Source organism: Xiphophorus couchianus, chromosome 11 (genome assembly GCF_001444195.1).
Source record: "Xiphophorus couchianus chromosome 11, X_couchianus-1.0, whole genome shotgun sequence".
Taxonomy (NCBI): Eukaryota; Metazoa; Chordata; class Actinopteri; order Cyprinodontiformes; family Poeciliidae; genus Xiphophorus; species Xiphophorus couchianus.
The window spans coordinates 7,508,471-7,532,492 of NC_040238.1; the positions used below are offsets into that span (position 1 = coordinate 7,508,471).

The 24,022-nt window shown below is 39.5% G+C and overlaps 1 protein-coding gene across 1 annotated transcript in view; it reads left to right on the forward strand.

The window, feature by feature from the left end:
* The window catches only part of ascc3 (activating signal cointegrator 1 complex subunit 3), a 238,337-nt gene that overhangs the window by 163,309 nt on the left and 51,006 nt on the right, over window positions 1–24,022 (forward strand). The window contains exons 21-29 of the mRNA XM_028030743.1: window positions 551–776; window positions 960–1,114; window positions 16,055–16,153; window positions 16,236–16,404; window positions 21,541–21,761; window positions 22,059–22,144; window positions 22,260–22,426; window positions 22,597–22,742; window positions 23,729–23,849. Of these exons, the coding sequence (XP_027886544.1) occupies window positions 551–776; window positions 960–1,114; window positions 16,055–16,153; window positions 16,236–16,404; window positions 21,541–21,761; window positions 22,059–22,144; window positions 22,260–22,426; window positions 22,597–22,742; window positions 23,729–23,849 (1,390 nt within the window). The remainder of the gene's footprint in view (window positions 1–550; window positions 777–959; window positions 1,115–16,054; window positions 16,154–16,235; window positions 16,405–21,540; window positions 21,762–22,058; window positions 22,145–22,259; window positions 22,427–22,596; window positions 22,743–23,728; window positions 23,850–24,022) is intronic.

Genomic DNA, 24,022 nt, shown 5'->3' on the forward strand with positions numbered 1-24,022 from the left:
GGTTTAAAGCTGTAATCTGCAGCAATACTGCTCTGGTTGCCTTGGACACCAGCAAATGGCTGAAGATCAGCATAGTGTAACAAGGATTATCAGGCTGGTTTTTAGGACGTGTTAGATCTGCCCTGACTTCAGGCATCAGCTTTCACTGGTCCTCCTTCACAAGCACATTCACCAGACAATCTGATCACATTAACACCTGACTAGATCAATCATAGCTGACCACAGCTGAGCACTTTATCAGTAAGCTCTACCATCTGACCTCCTCTCTCCAACTTACTCAAGCAATCCATCAGAGTACAGCTGTAGCCACCTGCATATCTGAAGCAAGCCAGACCTCCTCCTGACTGCACATGATTAATCATGTGAGTGCAGGATCCTGAACCCTGCGGCAGCTGCATTCTGCCTCTGTCCCACATCAAACATGTAATCCAGCTGTCAGCTTTACTGTTAAATCTGTTGCTTGCTTAAAAAAAAGAGGAAAAGTGGCCTGAAGTGCATGTAGTTCTTTTGGTTTAGCTTATTTTACTCCTGATATCATTCCCTTTGTCAGAACGCTGCTCGGATTGTCAGAGCTTTGTTTGAGATTGCTCTGAGGAAGCGCTGGCCTGCCATGACCTCCCGACTGCTCAACCTCTGCAAGGTGATCGACAGGCGGCTGTGGGGCTTTTCCCACCCTCTTCGCCAGTTCCCTAACCTGAGCCATGTCATACTCAACCGCTTAGAGGAGAAGAGGCTTACAGTGGACAAACTTAAGGAAATGAAGAAGGATGAAATTGGTAAAAACACAATACCATTTTCACAAACTACATCCATTTTGTAAATGTTTTATTGATAATTGCATTGAAATATTTTTCTGGTAAATTCTAAATGAGCTGTTGAACACTGAGGCCTGGGTATGTTTAAAAATGCTTATTGTAAACTGCATGTTCAGTATTGTAAATAAGTTGTGGTTTTCTCAGGTCACATGCTGCACCATGTCAACATTGGATTAACTGTCAAGCAGTGCGTCCACCAGATTCCTGCCTTCACAATGGAGGCGAGCGTCCAGCCAATAACACGCACAGTTTTACGTGTGCGACTCATCATCACTCCTGACTTCCGCTGGAATGACCAGGTGACTAAATTCAGTAATTCCTATGAAAGCTTTTAGAGGTGACCTACATGCTTCATTTGATGTGGAAAAACTAGAGCTGCCCATAAAGCATCTACAAAGTAACGTGGTGGTGGCAGTGTTATGCTGTGCAAATGACTTCCTACGCAGTAAGAGGATAGCAGGTATAATGAAAGGATGGATGTAATTAAATACTGGACAGTCCTGAAGGAAAGGCTTTTAAAGGCTGCAGAAGACTTGCTGAGGCTTCTTGGATTCCGACCAAAGTTCTTTTGGTCTTACTTCATCAGATCACACATTTCTGTCCCGGCCAGCCTATCCATTTGCAGGGAACCCTAGAGGGATCCTGGAGGGTGTGATTGGTTATTGTGGTGGGCCTTAATGTCTTAGCGCCAATTTTTGTTTTTAAAACAATGATTTCCTTGAAACAGGCTCTCAACGGACCTCAACGGCAGGTCTGCTTGCTTGTTGAGCTTTGCACAATTATTCTACCTGATACTAGTGTTGTAGTACTCGAGACCGATCTTGGTCTCGAGACCACCTTTTGATGGTCTCGGTCTCATCTCGGACTCCACCGCATTTGGTCTCGGTCTTGTCTCAGTCTTTGGGAACTCTGGATTTTATTTCAAGACTGGTTAAGTCCACAACTGTAAAAATATCACTAAGTTACCAGCATATTGTCCAGTTTATTTGTTATCTTTGTTTTCACTGGATGCAAAACATACTGATTAAAATCAAAGCAATAACATGACCTACAAATTATGTGTATCTGTTACCGCTGTCACACGTCGCCTCCTCCTTCTACTAGTAAGCGGCACTCCCAAGACATGCACAGTGGTTTTCTCTGAGCAGCAGATGTCTACGGTAGAATCCTGCTACATAAATCATCAGGTATGGGGACACTTAAATTCAGCAGCAGGGCCTTCCCAAGACATAAGCAAATCAAGCAGGGCCTCTAGACTACTCAGTGAAGCTGATTTTTTTTTTTTTGGAACGATTTCTATGTCATTATAATAACAAAAACACACAATTTCATTATGAAGTGATTTGTTTTTACAATAATATATATTTGATAATGTATTTAGAAATCATTATTTTATGGACAAAAAGAAAAGAAACTGCTCTTGGGGCCCCCCTGGTGGCCGTGGTAGGTCATGCATGCTTCACCTGTAATATGAGCTGCCGTGCAGTGTGCATCCAAACGTCCAATGCTCTGGGAGAACCAGTGGCAGCTCCAGTAATTTTTTTCTGCAAGTGCGAAGCACCCCTCCCCAGCCCCCATCCCTTTTCACACGCTACTCTCTACTTCCTCTTCTGAGAGGGGAGATGTGCTACCAGCTCTCCATCTAACGGGTGAAATGAGTTTCCTAAATCTGCTAGGATTTACCCTGTCTAGAACTGAAGTAAACTCTGTTTAAGCTGGTGTCGAAAAAGACTCGCCTGGTTTCTGACGACCTCCATTCAGATGCCCCACCCTTCTTCCCCCTGTGAATCAGCCAGACTGAGCAGCATGCAGTCAACTAGTTTCACAGAGCACACCTGTTAACGGTCGCTCGTTCTCTTTATTACAACTTGCACTTGTTACTGAACCAGGTTGGTTTTAGTGGCTTGGGCGAGTCCCAAGGATGTTGTTTTACATATAGTTTTGGGCTAACAGCAACCTATAAAACATTTTCCACCTCTTCCTCTCCAGAATCAAACATCAGAGCTATTTTACAACCATCAAAGAACTTTGAGGTGACTCATTAATTGAATGTCCACAACATCTTTTAGATTTTCTTTATGCTAAATATTTTATTAGTAAGGCATTTTTGCAAGGGTCAGTACAGCTTAATTCAGTAGCAGAAATAATCAAATAAGTAAAATCAGTAATCTAGCCTATCTTTCCCTAATGCTGACACTGAGAACTAAAAAGGGAACCTTTGAGTGAGACGGACGGAGTTATGGCGTTTCGAACCCCAGAACTGGCCTGATGATGAAGAAGGTGTTGCAGCAGGAGGAGGATGTTGATCGATGAAGGCAGGGATCTCTGTAGGTCTGATGAGCTTTCGTCTATGCATGGATGGTGAGGTCACAAAGGACTTGGAAGCTGGCAGGAAGAGTACTGATTTAAAGTGGCAGGTCTCAGGTCTTAGGGGGACTTCCTCATGTGTGTAGCGTTACTCAGCTTCTTGTCTTGCTGCTCTGAAGCTCCCTTCACCTTGTCTCACAATCTTTCTGGTCCATTGAGATGTAGACGGGCTGACCTCATGGAAGGAGGGCACCAGTTCTTCTTCTTTGCCTTTGTTCTTTGTCTTTGGGGTTTTTATCTTTGCCTTGGTCTTTGTCTGAACCCAGCTGATGAGAGAAGTGCGATTTGATCAAAATCACATTCATAACCCTTTTAGTTTCTTTGATTTAGCATGCATTTAGAATATTATGATAACCAGAACTTATTAGTTACTCTTATTATAATTATAATCTGAGTTTTCTGAAAAGAAACCAAGAAAAATCCATGATGCTAATTATTTGATACCAAAGTTACAGTTACTTGTTTTTTTTACTTGTAAGTGTTCAAACAAGTGTAAGTGTAAGTATTCTCACAAGTAAACCAATATTAATATAAGTATTTTACTTTTAATCTTATCCAATTACTCAAAATGTTTAGATTTCATTCTTTAAAACTTTCATGCTTTGAAATAAGGAATAGTCTCATCTATTTTTATAAATCTTCAGCCTGGAAACTTACTTCCTCTTTATTCCAGGAAACTGCTGTTCCTGTTTCATGACTCCCTCTGTCTGAATATGATTTCTTATGATTAGATAGAAAAAAGAAGTAGAATTAAAGCAAAGTTTGCAAGAGACAAAAACAACACACACAACCACATTTTTTTTATTGAAGTTTGAGTCTACTGTTGGGTCTAGATGTCACTTGTGTGATTAATTTTAAAGGTAACTTCATTTATTGTTACTGTTAAACTAAAATCTCCAGCATGGGGAGGTGGGATGGTCTTGGGTTTTCTTGACAGGTGCTATGAAGGATCTTTTTTTCCCTGTAGTTGTCAACACACATGCACCCCTCTTGCCTCCCCTCACACACAGGTAAGGTGGACTAAAAACTCTGACATCAGCAGTCACCAATCAAGTGGATAGTGAATAATGTGATCAATAAGATCTCTTATTGATCTGGAAATGATTAGATGTTTAGTATTGTTATTTTAAACAAACTGATTTGTGGTAATTTGATGCTTAGACGTTAGCATGGAGCCTTGCGCCATTAGCCAGATTACTTCCAGATAATATATTACATTGTTTAGGTTAATGTCCATGACAAATGGGATACCTAAGAATTGACCCTTTTTAACTACGTCACTTAATCATTCGAGGCGCCATGATGGACGTCGGAAATGAGGATCGGGAGTGTTGAACTGAGCAACTGAAGTTGTTTTCCCAAGTTGTATTTGTCAGTTTATTTATGACTATGTGTTCAAGTCAAGCTAATTTATCTTTGAACGCAACACACCTGGTTGGGGCTCATATACGCCTGTATTTACAGAAGCTTGAAACAGCTAGATTACAAACCGACTCTTACCTCATAGCTCCTGACGTGTTGATCAAATTACCGACTTTGCCTGAATTCACACCACATGATTTATGTCAGTATGTCATAAACAGCATGTCTCCTTACTAGAATGGCTGGAGTTAGGCCATTTGGACATATACCTATTCAGGCTAGAGATAGTCCAACTGGCCTGAAGCCCGTTGCACTGAAGCCCTTTTGTTCAGTAAATAGGGCCATTACCTAGGGCCATTACCTTAGAAGTACCCTGGTAATGGCCTCAACGCATCTCACAGTTGCACAATTGTTCCTTAGTCTTCGACTTCGACTGACTTTGTTGTCATTTTCAATGCACAGGGTGTATACAGAACAAAATTTCGTTGCATACGGCTCAGGATAATGTTTGAGGTTCCAATGTGAGTAAAATAAAATACAGTATAAAATATGAATATAAATCTAAATATAAAATATAAAGTGCAGGACTGACAGTAAAATAGAAGTTATTTAGCTATGTACATGTGCAAGGTATAAAGTGGAGACCAGTTTTTGAGTGCAGTCCAGTTAAGAGTTCAGCAGTCTGATGGCAAGTAGGAAAAAGCTGTTTCGGAACCAGGCGGGCCTGCACCGGATGCTGCAGAACCTCTTTCCAGAGGGCAGCAGGGAGAACAGTCCATGGTGGGGGTGTGAGGGGTCACTGATGATGTTTCGGCCTCGGGACATGCATCCTGCATCGATGGTTGACCTGACACTTCGCCCTTTTGCCTGAGCTGGGTGTGGAAGGTTGTTGCCGAAGCAGTTTCTCCTTGTGTGCCTTCTTCTCACTCACATGAGAGTTACTGAACTCTTTTGCAAGCTCAACCAGGAAGTCCACCCGTCTCTCCTGCACCCAATGCATGCCTGATAAAGCACATGTGCATTCAGTGCTGCCATGTCAATCATGTTTGCCAGGTTTGCTGACCAGCTGTCACAGTGATGGAACCTTGGTCACCCCCCCGCAAGATTATGACTGAAATAAATGCCATTAGTTCTTGTGAACTAAATAGGTGAAGCAGTCACCTATTTATCCTCCACAGCACAAAAGGCTGCATGCAAATTTGCATGTGCAAAGTCTCCCAGATTTCTTTTGCTTACACTTTTTGCATGATTTTTTTGAGGTGGATCAACACAATTAATTTGGTTAGTTTATTTCTAAACTGTCATTTTATACCCTCTTAGCTTTATTTCAAAGAAAAACATTACTAATTTCTTTTAGAAAAACCTTTGCATATTTCTTGAAACAGATTGTATGTTTTGCAAACTCTATGTACATTTGGCAAAATGACCTGGATAATGCAGCACAACATCATGGATCAGCTGCAAAAGGTCACATCTCTCCAAAAACACTTCATGTATGCTTCAAAACTAAACTGAAGAGCATTACCTACAGGAGATCTGATCTCCTGCAGGTATCATAGATACCCACCCCCAACATGGACTATTCACATTCCTACATTCTGGCCTGACGGTCAACGGCCACATTTACAATTGAAGAAGAATGCTAATTTGAGCCATCAGAGTCGTCAGGGTGGACTCAGGGCCTTTTGGCCCTGTTCAGCCATTCTGGGGAGAAATCGAAAACCCAGCCATTCTAGTGTTAAACCGGAGCAGCCGTAAGAACATACAGACGAGACACCAATTTTGTCAGTACATGCTAAGCTAAATGACAGTGTGACATTGTTTTCATGGTTACTGATGGTTAGACACGAACCTTCGCCATAATGGGATAATGGACATCTTTCTAATCATATTTACTTATAGAGTATATGAATGTTAATTTTCTTACCTTATAAAAATTGTTCGCTGCAAATCCACGGTTACGTGCTGTGGGCGTGCTGTGATGGCGCAGGGGGTTAGCACGCCCCACATTTGGAGGCCTTAGACCCGCGGGTTCGACTCCCGGTCCCGACGACCTTTGCCGCATGTCCTCCTTCAAAAATGGCGCCGGCTCAGCTGGCTGCCTGCAGACACAGCTCCCGTCGTGTGTGTGTTAATCTGTGTATAAAAAATTCTTGCTGTAACTGCGAAATAATTTCCCTGCTGGGATGAATAAAGTAATTCTTCTTCTTCTTCTTCTTACACCGAGGGCTAACAGTTATTACGACTGATGGCTGCTATCTAGTGTCGCCACATCTTTCCTTGTTACAAGTTATAAAATAAAATGACAAGTTTTGTTTTCCCCCTGTTTGTGCAGCCGACCGCATGGTATCCTGTGACCATTTTTACTGCGAAATTAACCAAATAAAAGCGATATTAGACTGCCACATGTAAGTTTTATGACAGGCTTTACGGGAGCTCTTAGGTTGTTTTGACGTCCATCATGGTGGAGCAGGGGGAGTTTTGAAGAGAGTGATATCACGTGAAAAGGGTCATATTGTCATATTGGTTTTCTTTATTTATTTGTGTTTATTTGCAGCTTAAGGGTTTGATTTGACTGTTCTTATGAAAAAAAAGGGATGTTTCCTACATGTTACCATCGTGCTGACAAACCTATGGTAGATCCTGTCCTTCATTCAACTGGATATGAGGTCAGCTGTAGGCCATGATCCATTATTCCAGACTTCTTTTTGGTTTTAGAAATGTAATAAATTGTATTCCGCCCCCTAAATGTTCGATAACGTCTGTTGGGATTGCACATTCCTCACTGACCGCTCGGACCATGATTATTTATTATTTTCCTCAAAATCTCTCAGACCACAGCTTGTTTGCTATGATAATACTGAAATATTGTCAACATTGTGAGGTCAGTTCATCAAGATAACAGCCATGCACTTTTGGACAAATTGTGACCTCCAATAGGTCAGGAGTTTACAAATGGTCCAGTTCAACAGCCAAACATTTATGCTACGATGCTTGTTTTGTGTGAAACTGAGGTTTAATGAGTTGATTCTCGTGGTTTGTTTCTGAGGTTTTTTTGGTTTCAAAATGGTGTTTGATAACATTTGATAACAATAATTAAAATGTCTCAATGTTTGACATTGTCTAGCAAAATGTTTTTACATTAGGCTACATGGCTACTACATGAATATATCAATGAGCGGCTCTAAGCTGTAGTTGACAATACGTTGTTTCCTGATGAGCATGATCATTTATGTGGCTAAAACAAACATTATTTTTACATCAACTTCTTAAAATTATTTAAAGGCTCAGAATCAACGAGGTACCGGTCCACATTCTCAGGGGAGGAAGACTCACCTGGTATAAATTACATTTTTAGCTATTGGAGTTACGCTTAAGTGAAATTAGTTTAATCAAAGAATGTCATGAATATGTGTATATGTATTCCATCTTAAGTAGGACTGCATCGATTGCAGTTTTTTGGCTGATACCAATTTTTCTTTGCTGAAATGTCGCTAAATATAGCAAGAAAGTCACTGAGTTAGCAACAGTGGAGTGAATATTGTTAACTGCAAACATGCAGAAAATGACCTGCTAGGCCGGTCTGTCAGTCAAACTTCTCACTGTAAAGCAGAAGAGGACAGAGGCCGATTTTTAAACTTTTGCTGACCAAGATAAGATCAGGGGATAAGATTGGCTTCATATGTAACTGTCGACTGATCACAATCCCTCAAAATTAAGGAAATCGGCAACCAGAAATCGACTGGCCGATAAATAGGTTGGCCGATAAATGTATTCTATGTTATACATGCATAGGATATCATCTAAACGGCACCATAAGAGATCCAATAAGTTTACAGTAGGTGTACATATAACTGTTGATTACAGCAATCCACATTGTTGGTATAAATAGAGAGCCCCAAAACCAAATTTTGCTTATGGCTCCATGGAGGCTTGGGCTGACCCTGTTCAGCAGCACTTTGCTTTCACAGACGGTGGGGATTACGGCTACCTTTTATCGTCACTTAGTAAAGAAGCTCAAACAAAGGCAAGCTACATCACTTACCTGACCATCCACATGGATGTCATGTTAGCAAAGCTAGCTGTGCAAGGACAAATTGCATTTGCTATGAAAAAACACCACTCACTGCACTGAATTATTGTGCGGAGCTTTATCTGACGTGTCGCATGTATGAGGCAACGCTGTGACCAAAGTCTGCAATATAGGGATGTGACATTCATGAACAATCCGATTATTCTGGATTCCTCTTTACTATAAACGATAGGACTGGAGCCTCACTGAGTCGATCTTTGTTCTTGTAATGCTCTGCGTACACTGCAGTAGTTATTGTTGTTTTGTTTAATTATATATTTTGATATTTATTTAATTAGCAAATAAATAACACACAAGAACAGAAGAGCACACAGAACACGCTCTTTGTTTTCGTCACCTGTCATGTGGCAGACATTACAGTACTATGCTGCCTGGCTTCATGCAGCAGGAGTGGTCTTAACTACAACACTACCTGATCCATCAGAAACTGACTCAGTCACTGTGAGAACAGTACTCCAGTTCAAGAACGCTCAGCAGCACTCTAAATTGAAGCTATATCCTTTTCCTTCTTGCCTCATACAAAAGATTTGAACAAGAAATTAAATATTGAGAGCTGAAGTACTTTTTTACCCACTTTGACAATATTTATAAATTTCCCACTGCATGCAACACACCCCTCCTGTTTAAAGCTTTGTCATTTCTGTAGTACTTGGTCATAGATACTATTAATTGTTAGCAGATTCCAAAGGATGAATTATGCTGTGAATCCAGGCAGACAGCAGCTGCTGCATTTTGAGAGTTTCATTTCAGGGTTTTTCCTCCTCCTCTCTAATAAAACACGTCACTCAATATTTACACAACTGTTTAATAACCCAAGCAGCACTGCATGACCACATTCATTCTTCTTCTATCTTTGTTATTTTTCCCGCCCTGGAATCTCCATCTGTGCTCGAGAGCCTGAATGCCTACAGCCCTCGCCAAGATGTCTCACCTCAGTGGTCAGACTGGCCACTGGTGAATCAGGGGAAGTTCAGCCCAAACATTATAATGGAATCTGAGGGAAACAGGAAGCCTATAGTAGTGGGGCTGAATATGAAGATGAATGTTTATGTCCGATTAGCAATGCATGCGCTAATCATGGGAGAGTGGAAATGGAACACTGGCTGGCTTAGCTGTGATCCAGCTGCAGAGCCAGGACACATGTCCCAACACATGAGCCCTCCTCCCCAAAGGCACCCTGAAAACAAACCACACACAGAGACTGTGTGTGACACTGTGTCTCTACACCAGTCTCATTCATTGTTGTCTGTATCAATCAAGATGGTAATCATAAGGCCATCTTGTTTTAAAGTGCTTAACACAAATTCCCATTGATTTGCATTTTGTCACATAAATCTAATATATTTTCTTGTTGCTTTTTATGTGCTGGATTGCTCAGAAGTAAAAAGAAAATTATACAGATTTTGTATTCCATGACAGTTGTCAGTGGCTCCATCGTTAAGGAGGTGTTTTAACCAGCTTTGCACATCTAGACCAGGCATCTCCAGCCAACCATCCAGGTCTACTATGCCCTGCTTCAGCACACTTGAATCAAATTAATGGCTCGTTATCGGGCCTTTGCCAAATTTTATGGCATGCTGAAGAGGTAACTCAGTCATGTGACTCATCTTTGTTGGAGCAGGGATGCATGTAGCAGCTGCAGAACAGTAGATATCCCTATCTGGAGAAAGAAATGTTTGCCCTTTCTTTTTTTTTAAATAATTCACACCTGCATACCTACATTGTCTCTCTGTTTTAGACAATAGCAAGCCTGTTACAAAGAGGTCAATGCCTGAGTCAAATCCTACGCTGTGGGTAAATGATAGCATCTGCTGCTTAAAACGTTTTTGCAGAAAAATTTAACGTTTGCAGAAGAAAACTAGATTGTTGCATTTTCTGTTCTTAAAGGATTTTCTAGTCCCTGAGGTCATTTTTTTTGCAATATCTTTGTAATAAAAATTTCCATCATTTCATATTCCAGGTATTACTCAAAAACCATGTTACTTATATCATACAATTCAAATTTTTAATTTACCTTTTTTACATTTTAAGAAATAGCATGTTTTATATTACTACCCCTTTCTTCCGTGAGTGGATCAAAAATGACCTGCATTCATCTTTGTTTCTTACCAACTGTGACTGTCAGGAAATTTTTTTTTGTGAACCACAGCAAGAACTTTTGCAAATAATTATCTTTATTTTTTACTTCACAAATGAGCGTGTGTGTGTGTCAATCATGAATAACAATCAGCATATTAGCCTTCTTTGAAGTTAGCCAACACTAGTTATCTAACCAAGCTAGCTAACATTACAGATTATTCTTTATTGTGCATGTGTATTATTTGTGTGTTTGTGTCGGCATGTGTTTCGGTGTGTGTCTGACACCCTGGATGAGAAAACCAAAAGAGAGAATGTATTGAATGACATGCAAAACTGTTATCAATGTGTTCAAAGTTCTTTCTTTTATCATCTCAATAAATAAAATAAAAATTCATAGCTATATAAATAAATTAATAAATGTAAAGTTGGAAAAGAATAGAGTACCTTCTCCAGGGCGGGGAGGATGTTCTGTCCCAAGTTCAGGATTTTAAGTATCTCAGGATCTTGTTCACCAATGCGGGAAAAATATAGCGGGAGATCGACAGGCAGATTGGCGCAGCATCTGCAGTGAAGCGGGCGCTGTACCGGTGTGTTGTGGTGAAGAGAGAGCTGAGCCAAAAAGTGAAGCTCTTGATTTACCAGTCGATCTACGTTCCTACCCTCATCTATGGTCATGAGCTTAGGGTCATGTCCGAAAGAATGAGGTCACAGATACAAGCGGCCAAAATGTATTTTCTCTGTAGGATGTCTGGGATCTCCCTTAGAGATAGGGTGAGAACCTCAGTCATCCTGGAAGCCACTGCTTCTTCAAGTCGAGAGGAGCCAGCTGAGGTGGCTCGGGCAACTGGTTAGAATGCCTCCTGGACGCCTCTTTGGCGAGGTGTTCCGGGCCCCCTCTCACTGGGAGGAGCAGACCTAGGACACGCTGGAGGGACTATGTTTCTCAGCTGGTCTGGGAATGCCTTAGGATTCCTCCGGAGGAGCTGGAACAAGTGACTGGGGAGAGGGAAATCTGAGTCTCCCTTCTTAGGCTGCTACCCCCGCGACCCGGTCCTGGATAAGCGGAAGATGGATGGATGGATGCACACAGATACATGCACACACATATGTGGTACACATTGCACAATAGAATGCAGACAGTAATGTTAGCTAGCTTGTTTAGCTAGTTTCAAGAAACATGCTCGTTGTCACACACGTATCTCCCTGCCCCTCACGCTCACACACATGCACATATAATGGATGTTGACATTGTTCCATCGTTGCTGTTGTTGGCATTTCCTTTTAAAAATGTTCTACAAATTGTCACAAATGTTTTACAAATTGTTCTAAATATGTTTAAGAAATTGAAAAATGAAAATATTTCAAACATGAAATAATTCTTGGGTGAAATAAAACACAAGAAACTATTATGCAAAACATTATTTTGAATCAAAATGAAAAAAAGAAGCCTAAAAACACATTGATTCTAACATGGGTCAAAAAAGATCCACTCATGGAAGACTGTATAGTCAGTCGCTCACGCATCAGAGGGTTAACAATGCAGTTAAAGAAGCAAGGGCAACAAATCTTTCTAATTTGATTGCTAGAAGCAAAGGTAGTTCTAAATTGTTTTTTAATGCTGTCAGGGTCAAATACTCCTTCAGCATTTTCTGTTCATATTTCTTCAAATGAAGATTTCAAACTAATTCTTTATTTCATAGATTGAACTCAGTAAGGTGAGAAAAAATCTTTTTCCACCTACACATGGGCTGACTTTTCTCTCCCTGTTAGTTCACACAGATTCCAGCCAGTGTTCCTTCCTGAGCTAGTTAAGCTTTCTAGTGTCATGAAGGCGTCCTCCTGCTCCTGCTCTGGATCACCACAGTGTCTTGGACCAGTTTTAGTGAGGGCTTCATAAATTGCATTCAACTGAAACTGAAACAGCTCTTCTTAGATTCTCCATTGATATTTTGATGCAGCGTGATTCAGGAAAATGTTCTGTGCTGCTTATGTTAAACCTAACGTCAGCTTTTGACAGTGTTGACCATCTGACCCTGATAGAGAGGCTGAGGGGTTGGGCTGGTATACCAAGTTCTGCTTTAAAATGATTGTCCTCTTACTTGTCTAATAGATCAACCTACATGTATGTACAGATCCCAAACTCTGTCCTGTTCATTTTGTCAAGACAGAGAGGGCTCTTTTTTGGGACTATTGTTTCTGCTCTATCTGCTCTCTTTTGGGCCAATGTAGGCCTGTCGCGATAAACGTAGGGCACATCCGACTACCTGATGCTGGGCCGGATTTTAGCAGGGGCTTACCGGGGCTGCAGCCCGGGGCCCCGGCATTTCGGGGGACCCGAAGGATGTTTTATATTTTTGTGAATGGATAGTGTCAGAATTTAATCAATGACTACGATGATTTTGACAGCACCGATGAAAAATGTTCCAATTTGTTCTGGCAAACGTCCATCTTGAATGCTTGCTTGTTATTGGTCCACTTTTGACGCATCTTACGCATTGCGGAGGAGGAGCGTCAAGGGAATATTATTTTACAATGGCGGACAACAGAAAATATGACAGCGGAGCGCAGAAAAGAAGGAAGAGAAAAGAAAAAGAGCATCGCGCCAAAGAGGCGACAAACAAAATGCCTAAACTAACAGGCTTTTTTAAACCTGTTAGCGGAGATGGAGCAGAAACATCATTATCCCCCGCTTACCAAGAACTTTAAAACCAAAGAAAAAGTTTGAGTTTTGATATATTCCACTTGTACTTATGGACTTGTAAATGCTGGGGATATTTGTATAAATATTGTTTTACTCACTTTGCTTTGTAAAAGTATATTTGAGCATTGCACTTTCTTGCACTCAATCTGTTTTATAGTTTGTGTTGAAGTCCAGGCAACAATAACTATTCAGTGATTTTATTTTGTGATGCAAGCATCATATTCTAGTTTCAACCCCAACATGTGGTTTAGTCTTTCTAGAAAAGAGTTCAGAGTTGTTTGTAGTTTGTGACAACTGGCTTATTAGAGTTGTAAGTTGTCAAAACTTACTGTTCGGTCATTTTCTGCTCATCCTCTAAAACAAAACAAACACAAACAAATATATATATATATATATATATATATATATATATATATATATATATATATATATATTGACTCTAGCCCAGGGGCCCCCATCCTCCTAAATCCGGCCCTGACCTGATGCAATAGTTCACACTACATGATTTTTTGATTATGAAAAATATGAAATCACTACGATATATGATGCATGTTCATATTTCTTCCTACGAAAATTATCTTTATTATCTTTATTTTCTTTCCTACGATAAATTAAAACTATCGACGTCATTTTAATTATCTTATCGTCTCTTCCGGCCTTTTTCTCTTTCTGTTAATGACACTGAATGAAAAAAGGCTAAACTCCGGTGCTCTCCACTGACCCTCCCTTCCTCATTTCATTAGTGTAAAGCCCAGCGCACACTACACGATCTTAGAGCTGTCGGCCCATTTTCAAAACCTGACAGACCACACATTAGCCGACAGAAATCCTAGGTATAACGGTTTGATCGGGTTCGTTCCTGCTGTGTGGTGTCCAACAATGGGCACAAAATAATGGCTACAAGTCCAGTTAACTAATTTTAAAACCAGGTATTAATCAATGCTTTACTACTATTTATTTAAGCACTTTTACTAGACTTCTTTTAGTGGGAATGTATTTATTTATTATATTCTTCTATCTTGTATGGTTGTCTCCAGATGTACGATTTTAATGTTGTGTGGATGTGAATTAATGTGTGAGCAACAGATAACCTTAATTTCCCTATGGGATTAATAAAGTTTAACCTAACCTAACCTAACAATCTACCTGCAATGCATGTGGCCAGTGTCAGTCCTGACGGAATGAAAATCATTATAACCGATTTACGTCACGTTAACGAAGAACAGCTGAAAAGTTGCCGGGTTTATCAACTGCAGTAGCAATTTCGCTCCAACTCCTCTCCTTGTCATTTCTATATTCTTTGCACAAAATGTTGAATAAACATTAATGTTGTTTCCACATATCATCTCCGATGTCCGCTGGACTTCGGGTTGCGCCGTGTCAGCTGTTTGGGATTCCCCGACGTAATTTCCCCTCAGAGGAGAATCCTCGCTTTCTGATTGGCTCCCTGTCACATTCAACAGGCTGGGTTAAAGCGCCCAGTCGAGGAAAACACCTGATTTAGATCGGAGCAGCAATGACGATCTACCGTAACACACCACACAATCTTAGAAAGACCAACGATCTAAGATTGTCATAAGGGGAAAAATAGCAGCAAAAAATCATGTAGTGTGAACTATTGCATCAGGTAGTCGATGTGCCCATCTTCTCTATTTAAATCTAATTATTACTGAAGGGCAACATAATATACAGACTTCATAATCCTTTGGTTGAATGCAGTATTTATTTCCACTTTGGCTTTATGTTTAGTTTTTTTTTTTCAAGTGCGTTTTTTGTTAATGGAGACTGAGAATCCATTTTATTTTTGTTTTTGGTTGTTTTGTTTATTTTGTTTATCAGTTCCAGTGTTAAGTATTCTTTTGAAAATAAAGTGTATCTATCTTTGGCAGGAAATCACATGCATTATTACGTCATTTTCATTAAATCAGTGTAAAAAGGTCTTCAAACAATATTATCGTTTATCGCAATAATTTTTGAGACAATTAATCATTGAGCAAAATTTGCTATCGTGACAGGCCTAGGCCAATGGTTTTATCTTTTTAGCATATTTCCCATCATTTTTATGTTGTACATTTCTTTTCAACTTTTTTACTGAAGTCTAATGAACTGCATATTTGACTAAACTCTCTGGATTCATTGAAAAAATGGATGACTGAAAGTTTTATCCTGCTAAATGAAGAGAAAGCCAGTGTTTTCCAACCATGGTCCTCAAAGCACACTGCCCTGCATGTTTTGTGTTTCCTTGCTTCAGCCCAGGTGATTTCAATTAACAAGTATTTGTTGAGCTGAAATCAGCTGAATGAGGCATATTGAAGCATTGAGAAATCAAAAACATGTAGGGTAGTGTGCCTTGAGGGCCAGGGTTGGGAAACAGTGCTAACTGTAATAAATACCTGCTGTTTGTCCCCCATATAAAATGAAAAACTAAAGAAGACAGATCCTTCTCTTTGGTGGCACCAAGACTTTTGAATTCCCTTCCTCTGACTTTTAAATCAGCAGAGTGTAAGTTTAAGGCCAGCAAAAAACATATCTTTTTTTAGCTGCCTTTGCTTCACTTTGGTTTGTGTATTTATTTTCTTTGTTGAAGTAGTTTCTGATTCTTATCTTGATAAGTGCTATGTTTTACTTATACTTCAGGTCCACGGGTCTGTGGGTGAGCCATGGTGGTTGTGGGTGGAAGACCCCATCAATGATCACATCTACCACTCTGAGTACTTCCTCTTGCAGAAGAAACAGGTTGGTTTTTGTATTTTAACTTAGCTAAATTAAGGATGGAGTGTGTCATTTTTAATGACTTGTATGTTGGTTCTTTACGTAGGTGGTAACCAAAGAGTCTCAGCACATAGTATTCACCATTCCCATCTTTGAGCCGTTACCCTCCCAGTACTACATTAAGGCGGTGTCTGACCGCTGGCTTGGAGCCGAGGCTGTGTGCATCATCAACTTCCAGAACCTCATTCTACCTGAGCGACATCCCCCACACACTGGTACATACAAGCAAACACACACAATGTCCAACCAAATTCAAGAAAGCCACTGGATTTATTATTGCAAGCAGAAAACCTCCCACATGAGAAATACTTTTTCTTGTACTGTAATTTCTGCACTAAGCCTCTACTTTATTGACACACTTTGAACACGGTCAGTTAAAGCAGGGGTCTCCTAGCCTTGTCCGTGTCCTTCAGCTCTTAAATGCATCCTGGCTCCAAAACAGCTGAATCAAATGACTGAATTACCTCTTGAATGAGTCATTTATTTGTTCAGCTGTGTTGGAGAAAGGATTAATCTAAAACTACAGTACAGGACAGGAGATCTCAAGAACCAGGGTTGAAAACCCCTGGCTTAAAGAATGATGCAGCTAATATTTGGACCGCCAACGAGTTTCCAAAGGCTGGACTTCTGCATGATGAAGAGGACGGCATAAGCTCAAGGGCGAATTTGCCTCTAGACGAAAGTGACATTAAGAGTTACAAGAGACAGACTGAGGAACTGAGTGACAAAGTAATCTGAGGTTGTTCAATTCTAACACTGAAGAAGATGATTTTCTTCAGTCTTCTTCCTGTTGACTTCTTTAAGTGGACAGGAAGAAGATAGTTGTCTATATATATATATATATATATATATATATATATATATATATATGTACACAAATGTAAACAAATCGTTGTCTATATTCTGCCAATGTCGAAAAACACAATTTCACAATTTCGGCGTTCCCACTAAATAAGAAATTAAGTTAAAATAACGTGAATAAGTTAGTTCACATGACACATTATTAAAAATTATGGCAGTAAGAAATGTTAACTTGAAACTCTCTTTATGGGGAAAGGTGAATGTAATAAAAATGGTGATAGATTGTTCAATTATGTGTCCATGATGGTGCCTGTTGACATCCCATCACAGGTATACAAACAGTATGAGACTTATGTTAAGGACTTCCTTTGGAACAAGAAGAAACCCAGAATTAGCATTAAGAAAATGTGGTGTGCAAGGGACATAGGGGGCATGGCCCTCCCTAATGTAAGGTTATATAATCTCGCTTTTGAAATGTCTAGGTTGTTCAAATATTTTGAAAAGGGAGAAAGAAATCTGAGTTGGATGAATATTGAACAAGAATTAGTGAACCCTTTCAGACCAATAGATGTTCTTTCCCATGGTAAAACATATAATAGACAATCTCTTCCCACAAATCCAGTATTGACACATTCTAAATTAGTATGGAAGGAGATGCATAAAATATATAGAATGTCTGATTTAAAACAGTTGTATTCTTCATTGTGGTTTAATCCATCCATCTGTATTGGAAGAAAAACTGTTTACTGGGAACAATGGCTTGTGAAGGGAATATGTATTGTAGATGACTTGTATACAGATGGGGTTTTTATTTCTTTTTCAGATATCATGCTGAAATACAGTGGTGGGAAGTAACGAAGTACAAGTACTTCGTTACTGTACTTAAGTACAATTTTCGTGTATCTGTACTTTACTTAAGTAGATTTAATAATGGATACTTTCTACTTTTACTCCACTACATTTAACAGTAAGTATCTGTACTTTCTACTTCACTACATTTCTATATAGCGTTTCATTACTCGTTACATCCAAGACGCATTTCAGTTTTTTGATTTGTTCGTTAGTTTGAAAGTATCCAATGGCGAGAGCAGAATCAGTCCGCCGAACCAATCCAAAGCGGGAAATAACCATTAGGCCCTCCCTCAAGAAGAGCAGCACAGTACGCAGGTCCTGCAGAATCATTAACTCCCAGAATGGAGTCCAAGGATAGTCATCCTCCAGAAGACCTGCCCCACCCATGGCCTTATTTAAAAGATTTCTTTGAAATAACGGGGTCAAAAAACGCTTCCTGGAGATTCCAATGCCGCCTTTGCCTTCCCCGAAAGCATGAAATTCTATCTTTCAAAAATTCACCATCAAATTTGAAAAAACATAATGAGGTAAGTTAAGTTGCTAAACGCTATCGATGTTAAATTAATTTGTGTTAGTGAAGTTTTATGTAATCTTAGCAAGCTTTTTGTTGAACTCGACTGCAGTAAATAAATACGATTACTGTATATTGTTATAAGCTAGCATGAACTTGCAAGTAACAGTGATTACTGCGGTCGTGATCACGTCTCCCGCCATGAATGTTACATATAAGTTGACGCTAAACTCCTTCACGTCCTGGTTATTGAATAAATGTTAGCGCCATTAAAATAATCTCCATGTAACAGTTACAGTCATATTCAATAAATTAGAATATGGGTTCCAATGAGACGCAATTGTCGCAAGTCCGGCGACATTGGCGGACATGCCCGCCCACAGAGTCAGCCGGACCCCCCCTGCCTGGAAGGTGTTTATTGTCAGCCCCTTTCTGTTAAGAGTTCTCTCAAAATAGCTGGCAAAAAAGTTAAGTTCATGTTTTGTTAGGACGAAAGACTAGATGTTTCCAAATCGCTTGATGTTTGTTAGGTCAGTTTAAAGTCCCTTTTTTCAGGGAAACAATTTTCTTTTGAACATGTTTATTTTGAATTAAATAAAACATTTCAAAGGTATAATAATTTCTCTCATTTTGCCTAATTACATGTAACCCTGCAGGTCATCCCTGGAATTCCGATGCATAGAATAAAATATCTAAATCTAAACTGTCACAGGGGGTAAACACAATAAAACATGCTTTATCTGCAGCATTGCTCATTAAAATGGTACATTACTGATTTATTAAAACTAAATACGATAGGTACACTTAATGACATTATATAAGCCGTTAGGTATTATGGTCGGCAAGTACTTTTACTTTTAATACTTAGGTAGTTTTAAAAGCTTGTACTTTCTTACTTTTACTTAAGTAAAATAATAATGTGGTACTTTGACTTTTACTTGAGTAAATTTTTGTCTGTGTATTTGTACTTTTACTTTAGTACATTGTATGAGTACTTTCTCCACCACTGCTGAAATATAACTTTAAAAAAGAAAGTTTCCCTAAATATCTACAAATTAGAGACTGTATTATTAAAGACAATTTCACACATAAGGATAATCCAATACAGGAATTTATGGGCTCAAGTAAAATCAAATATAAGACATCTACACTTTATAAATTGTTTAATAGCATGCAAAAGGATATATGTAAAAGTCTGGGGATTGTCTGGCAGAGGGACCTTGGCTGCATTTTTAGTGATGAAGAATGGTTGAAAGTACTTTCAAATAATGGGAAATATATTAAGGAATCAAGAGGGAAATTTACGCACTATAAGATGGTACATAGATTTTATTTCACCCCATCTAGGCTCCATAGAATGGGCCTGCTCGCCAAAAACCTATGTTGGAAATGCAAAACAGAATCAGGAACTTTTAAACATGCAATATGGGAATGTAAATGCATTTCCCCATTCTGGAAAGCAGTATTACAACACATTGGAAAGTGGATAGGTGTGGGGATACCCATAGCACCAAGACATTCTATACATGTGTGTTCTAAAATAATAAAAACTTTAATAAAAAAAAATGTTTACACTTATATGACATATATTCATAATTCAGCCACGGTGCTAGTGCACATCATCTAGAAGCTATCAGAGGAGACGTCAACATCTTATTCAGGCCTTGGCGCGACAAGCCCCTTATACTTGGAAGCGGCTACATATACAGCAGTTTGGGGAAGCTGTAGTCACTGATTTTACAGGAGAGTCATACATTCAACATGTTGGAATGACACACAACTTATCAACTGTGTGATGATGAGAGCTTTGGTGGAGCCAGCTGCACAGTTTCCAAAAAATTAAGCAAACTATTAACCATCATCCTCCTAACGCTTCCTGTTGTCTTCTTCATCATTTTCGCCAGAAGTAACATCCGGCTGTTGATGTATGATGTGAAAAAAGTGTTTTCTTTTGATCAAAAACCAGATTTTTTATATATTTGCATGTTTCCGTAAAGCAAATGTATTTTCTTCTTTATGTGGAACATTTTTGTGTAATTATTTCATGTTACACTTGCATCTTATTTACAAGTTTGGCCTATATATGCGCAATTTTGTTTTCTTTTTAAAGTTATTAGGTGTGGCTCTTATTCAGGTGAACTCAATAGTCTAGAAATTATGGTATTTTTCAAGTCACCAAGTTTTTAATACAGTGCATTGGAGTTTAAGTGCTTTAAGTAAATAGCAATGCAAGTTTTCCATTGATTGTAAAGCTTTGGCGCGACACTATCATTAAATGGTAGTAAACACCTATTTTTTCCATTCTGTTCTGTATTGTGTTTTAGAAAGCCCACCTCATTTGCATTGTTTAATAAATGGTTGAAATGTGACTTAAAATGTGTCACAGTTCATAATAACCTGGATGGTTATATGTGAAGCCTGATGTTTAAAGAACTCATCTAACATTGGGCTCTTCTTGGGGGTGGGAGAAGGCAATAGCAGGGTGATTCTGCAAAATATACATTTTGAGCTGAGAGATTGCTTCCCTGTTTTCACAGGATGTCAACCATCAACGATCAGTGCTGTGATTATATTAAGGAGACATGTTTGTTTTGAAAGGCTTTGTTGGTTGTAATGTGTGATGAATGTGAGCTTTTATATTCTCCACACATCTCTTTAAACCGGGCATTATTGTGGTCAGTGTGTGGTTCCTGTCATAGGTAGACCATGCAGTTTGTTAGGCTCAGAAGACAGCTGTGCATTACTGCACATGATGAGGTCAACTTGCTTCTCCCAGTGAAAAAGGTCTTGAAGAATCTTGATGTATAGCAGCTCATTAAAAAAACAAAAGAAGCTGATAATTTTGCCACATGAAGTTAAAGTTGTCTATTGTTGTCTATTGTCCAATTACATTTCTATTATTTCAGATTAACTTGATTTGATGATTTGGTAAAGCTAATATAGTTTTAGTTTGTGTACAACTGATGAATCACAAAGTAATTGTTAAGTTGTAGCTGTATTGTTGTATTGTGTGCAGGGTTGATCTCAAATCTTCAGTATAAATCCTGTCTTGGTTAGGATATCTCTACACGCTCTGTTCTGTGACACAGTGTCTAGATATATTTGCTGTCATGCATGGCTTTTTGTTGCAATAGTAACCGAGTGAATATGTTGGATTTCATTGTGGTTTTCCTTTTTTTCTGCTCAGAACTTCTGGACCTGCAGCCATTGCCTGTGACAGCTCTGGGGAACCAAGAGTTTGAGAGCTTGTACAAGTTCACTCACTTTAATCCCATCCAGACACAGATCTTCCACACACTGTACCACACTGACACCAACGTCCTGCTGGGGGCGCCAACAGGCTCTGGGAAAACCATTGCAGCCGAGCTTGCCATGTTCCGGGTCTTCAGCAAGTATCCCTCCTCTAAGGTTAGACTGACTGAGGCTCTTTGTGTGTCTTTTTGCATCAGTTCTAATTTAATTTATTGGAGGTCTTCACTGTTACATTGATTCTGGAAACATAACCACTTTAAACTATGTGTTAGAAGTGGTTAGAAGCATTTAACAATATAGGAAGCCGGGTTTTATTTTCTGTAAACTTTGACTTTCTCACATGCTTTTCTGTATTAATCAAAACAGACGTTTCGCATACATAAGGTGTAATTTTTTGATGGCTAAGCTTATCAAGTCATTCCTGACCTTTTTGTCTTAATTGTTGCTATTTAGGTCGTCTATATTGCCCCTTTGAAAGCTTTGGTGAGAGAGAGGATTGAGGACTGGAAGATCAGGATTGAAGAAAAACTGGGGAAACAGTAAGTGACACTCCTCACAGAAAAGCTCCACCTCTCAGGAGTTTGTTGTGATAAGATGGTAAGTCTACCAGTTTTGCAGAGTTGTCATTCTTTTCCCTGTTTCTTGTGTGTGAAGAGTGGTAGAGCTAACTGGTGACGTTACTCCAGATATGAGAGCTATCGCACAAGCTGACCTCATTGTCACCACACCAGAGAAGTGGGATGGAGTGAGCAGAAGTTGGCAGAACCGGAGCTATGTTCAGAAAGTGGCCATTCTCATCATAGATGAGATCCACCTGCTGGGTAGGTGTCACTCTGTGTTATCTGGTTCTGAAAAGCAGCATAAACATCCAGCTGACCTCTCAGAGAGTGTTGGCCTCTAAAGAGCTGTGATGAGGTAGAGAGAAAGAAACTACATTTTCTGACACATTCTCTGCTGCTGACATGCATACGTTATTGAACTGTGTGTCCAGGGGAGGACAGAGGCCCTGTGTTGGAGGTAATTGTGTCCAGGACTAACTTCATCTCCTCTCACACTGCAAAAGGAGTGAGAGTGGTTGGTCTGTCCACGGCTCTGGCCAATGCTCGGGACCTTGCTGACTGGCTGGGAATTCAACAGGTGAATTTTAAAAAAACACATGGTCTGTCTGAACTAGTGTTTAAATTAGTAAATATCAGAATGTTGGAGTGCTTGTGAATGCAGCATAATGTGCTATGTGAGTTATTGATTACAACATCATCCCTGACTTGTGGATTTAAGTGTTGCAAGGGGTATCAAACAGAAGCACCATTTAATGATAGTGTTACGTGATTAAACAGTTCTGGTTTATTACAGTGTAAGTGTCAAAGGTTCAACAACCTGATAAAGAAGGCTGTTTCTGGTTCTGTTCTGGTTCTGTTCTGGGGGCATGGCTGTGGAACCTCTGGAGAGGATGATGCAAAGAAAATTTTGAATTAATAGGATATATATCTAATATGATATTAATGTATCCCTGTAAGACTAAAGTCTGTAACTTTCTACAGTTGGAATGAAATCCTTAAAGTATCAACAGGTTTTCTCTAATTTTCGTCTTTGTTTTTAGTTTGTATCTCAGAAGTATTAGGTTTAAGGCTAAATTAGATTGAAGAACCTAAAGAACACACATGCTGTGTTTCAGGACTGGACCCACTGTATTAATAATAATAATAATAATCTGCAGAAATCTTACTTATTTCTGCAGAGCTCAACAGTTTTGATGTTTGTCAATGTGTTATCCTCGTGTTTCAGAATAGAGTGGTGGGACATATGCTCAGAGTCACAGAAAGGTCCAGTTCTTGTAAACCCAGTGGAATGTGTGCCATCCATAAATCTGGCTGCTTGGCTGCTGCTGGGATGGAAGCTGCCCAGCCCACTCCATCGCTCTAAAACATTTCTAGACATTGGGGATAGAACACACCAGAATACCAGATCCAATTAGTCAGGCACATCACAGGTTAAACAAAAGGCCACCAGTGTCCTGCTGTTTTCATGCCACAGCCAGAGGGAGCTTCAGGTTTCCAGCTGCTCACAATCATTTTCTATTTTTTTTCCTTCTTTTTTCCATTTTCCCTTGTGCTGTCTAACAGGTGGGGTTGTTTAACTTCCGTCCATCTGTGCGTCCTGTCCCACTGGAAGTTCACATTCATGGTTTCCCAGGACAACACTACTGTCCCCGAATGGCCAGCATGAACAAACCCACTTTCCAAGGTAAAGCTGCACATTCACATTCATGTCTTCTTCTGTGTCAGATACTGTGAGATCAGGTTCTACAAGTTTTTAAGCAAAAATATTTGTCTAACATTTAGCATTACAGAGAAAACTGCTGCTGAGATAGAAAGCATCATGTTTTTATGTTAAGTTATGCCTTTGGATGTGGGACT